The 2,654-nt window shown below is 31.0% G+C and overlaps 1 protein-coding gene across 1 annotated transcript in view; it reads right to left on the reverse strand.

Moving 5' to 3' along the window:
• The window catches only part of LOC106467019 (sperm-associated antigen 7 homolog), a 40,607-nt gene extending 38,308 nt beyond the window's left edge, over positions 1-2,299 (reverse strand). The window contains exon 1 of the mRNA XM_013927328.2: positions 1,999-2,299. Within this exon, the coding sequence (XP_013782782.1) occupies positions 1,999-2,080 (82 nt within the window). The 5' untranslated portion in view covers positions 2,081-2,299. The remainder of the gene's footprint in view (positions 1-1,998) is intronic.
• Positions 2,300-2,654: the final 355 nt, after the last annotated feature.

Raw genomic sequence — 2,654 nt, forward strand, 5'->3', positions numbered from 1 at the left:
AAAAAAGAATGAGACTACAAGAGTTAAGGTAACAGAACATTTGGGAAAGAGCATTCATCGAATAATTAGATTCAATTTTTTGCTACATGTTGAAATTAAAATTAATTAAATTTTACTTCCTAACTTTAAGAAAGCTAATTTTGAGACCGTGAGAAAATATTCATAATTACTAGATTGGGACAATGATTTAAAACTTGATGTGGAACAGATATAAGAATTAAAAAAGAAAAAGATTTTAATACAAGATAGGCATGTTCCTAAAAAGAAGAAACAGATAACAAGGAAGCTCAAATCAAGGATGATATTTATCATACCACAAGTAGGGAGTCTCAGAGAATTATAGTTCCCGGGCCAGGGAAGCGTGTGACTACAAAATTGCATTGTGAATATACAAATCTCATATAAATAAAATACTAATTATTGTACACCAAACAACAAATGGAAAATGTCTACAGCACTAATACATGCTGAATTTCCATGTTTTATTTCAAAGCAACCATACTCTGACTAGTTTAAAATTGGCTCTAAAAAACATCACAAAGATTGCTAAAGCCATCACCTGCCATTTGTCAGCGACCAGCGAGCAAATGTTAAAACCGAAACCAGGGTGTCGGTTCGAATTGGCTGGACCAATAAGGACCAGTCATACATCAAACAATAGCTCTCTTCATGCTCTACTTTGATCTGGCTGGTTGCATGAAATCCAGAAGCAATTACTATTTGAAAACACACAAATAAAACTTTAAAACCATTTAAAATTCTTTTTAGTCACTGAATTAATAGAAACAAGGGTAAACAATAAACTTGGTGTTGCATACTCTGTAATGCATAAACAGATACATTGATATGTCTGCCAAAATTGAACCAACAGCATGTCAAAAAATAATAAATGTGGATTGTAAACAGCCTATATGTTGCCCTGGCAATATGTTGCTTTACATCATTTCATCAGTCATAAGCACATAAGCAAACTATGTTGTCCTGATATCAGTTTGCTATACGTCATATCGTTGGATGTGGCTACAAAAGATGTATCAATTACATCATGACATGATGTAGAATGGATAGAGATTACTATTAATACATACCTGTCAATCACAGTATTTCAAGTTTATAACCAATGTGTTTACAAAATCTCACCTATTCTTTCATAAGTACATAGGTAAACTCATACTTCATTATTAACATTTGGGTATTGACAATTTTCATTTCATTTATCCAATAATATGAATATATATATGCAAGAGTTTGAAACGGATGGACGTTAATTGGACTATATTTTATCTTGCCTCGACATAGGTGTCACGCAGTATCAGGTTACCAGGGAAAGCGATAAGTCACTAACATTTTGTCAAAATTGTTCCAATGGGAAGGTAGCATGGAGTGATAGGTCGATTTACAGGTATGATTTTTAATTGTTTTTAATTATGAACTTACAGTGTAAATCTATTAATTTGTAACTGCAATCCAATGGTGTGAATTTTTTATTTTCATTATTCAAAAATCACTGAAACCCCTACTCTTATGTTAAAACAAAAACTGATTTTTTAAAGTAAGTTATATTATAATAATTCATCAATCCATCAGCCATAACTGTTGTGTAAGTTACTTATCAAGTATCACAGTACTAAGTTAATAAATGGTTGTTATTCAATTGAATAAAGACAAAACTGTTTTACTTTTAATTTTATTGTGACACATTTAAAAGAGGGATAGTACACAGAAAAAGCAAAAGGCATTGTCCATAAACTACGTCTATACTACAGTCAGCGTTTCACTGCTTTTAGTTTTAAGTTTACGTATACAATATACAATAAACTATGGTAAGGCTTAAGTTGTCTTAACCTAAGCCTACACAAAGGCTTTTACTGATTTAGTACTGAGCAGTGTGGATAGGATTTCTAATTAAAATATTTTCCCCAGTGACTTACAAGATTAGCTGTAACGACGAGTTGTAACAGTGAATAACATATAATACAATAAATATGTATTACTTACTTTTAATAAGTTTCTTTTGTGTATCATTTACAGCCGGTGGTTTATCCATGGAACTTAAAATCGAACCTAGAAGGTCAGCCATTTTTAAAACTTCCCTCACCTCCAAGTTCCAAATTTAAAAACGCTAATATTATAATATTATCATTGGTGATCATTCATGATATAATTGAAAATATAATTTCATTTAAAATAAATTTTTACTCCGAAGATTTAAGTCTTTATTAAGTTTCTCGGACTTTCTTCCAATTACTGATTTTATATTAATGTTCCAATATTAGTTAATACACTACAAACACACCTGATGTCTATGTTATATTAAAAATTTACAAGCTAGATATTTTTTCTATTATTGTTGTTGTAATATAGATGTTAGCTAGAGGGCGTACCACATTAAGATCAATTTGTCCCAGAATATTTTTGGAATATTAATAAATGAGAAGTTTGCGAAATATTTAGAACAAGGACTGGATTATAAATGCAAGTGAGCCAACCAATTAGCTAGGTAAGCTGGCCGTGAAACAGCGAAACAACAAGAAGATAGAGAGTAGTAAATAGCCAGATTGAATCAGTCAGAATGTTTATGTTTTTGGATTTGTGTTACCAGGACTGGACGTTAAATTATTTTCACCGATAATTTTTAAAAATCTGCCAACAAA

Source organism: Limulus polyphemus, unplaced genomic scaffold (assembly GCF_000517525.1).
Source record: "Limulus polyphemus unplaced genomic scaffold, Limulus_polyphemus-2.1.2 Scaffold2463, whole genome shotgun sequence".
Taxonomy (NCBI): Eukaryota; Metazoa; Arthropoda; class Merostomata; order Xiphosura; family Limulidae; genus Limulus; species Limulus polyphemus.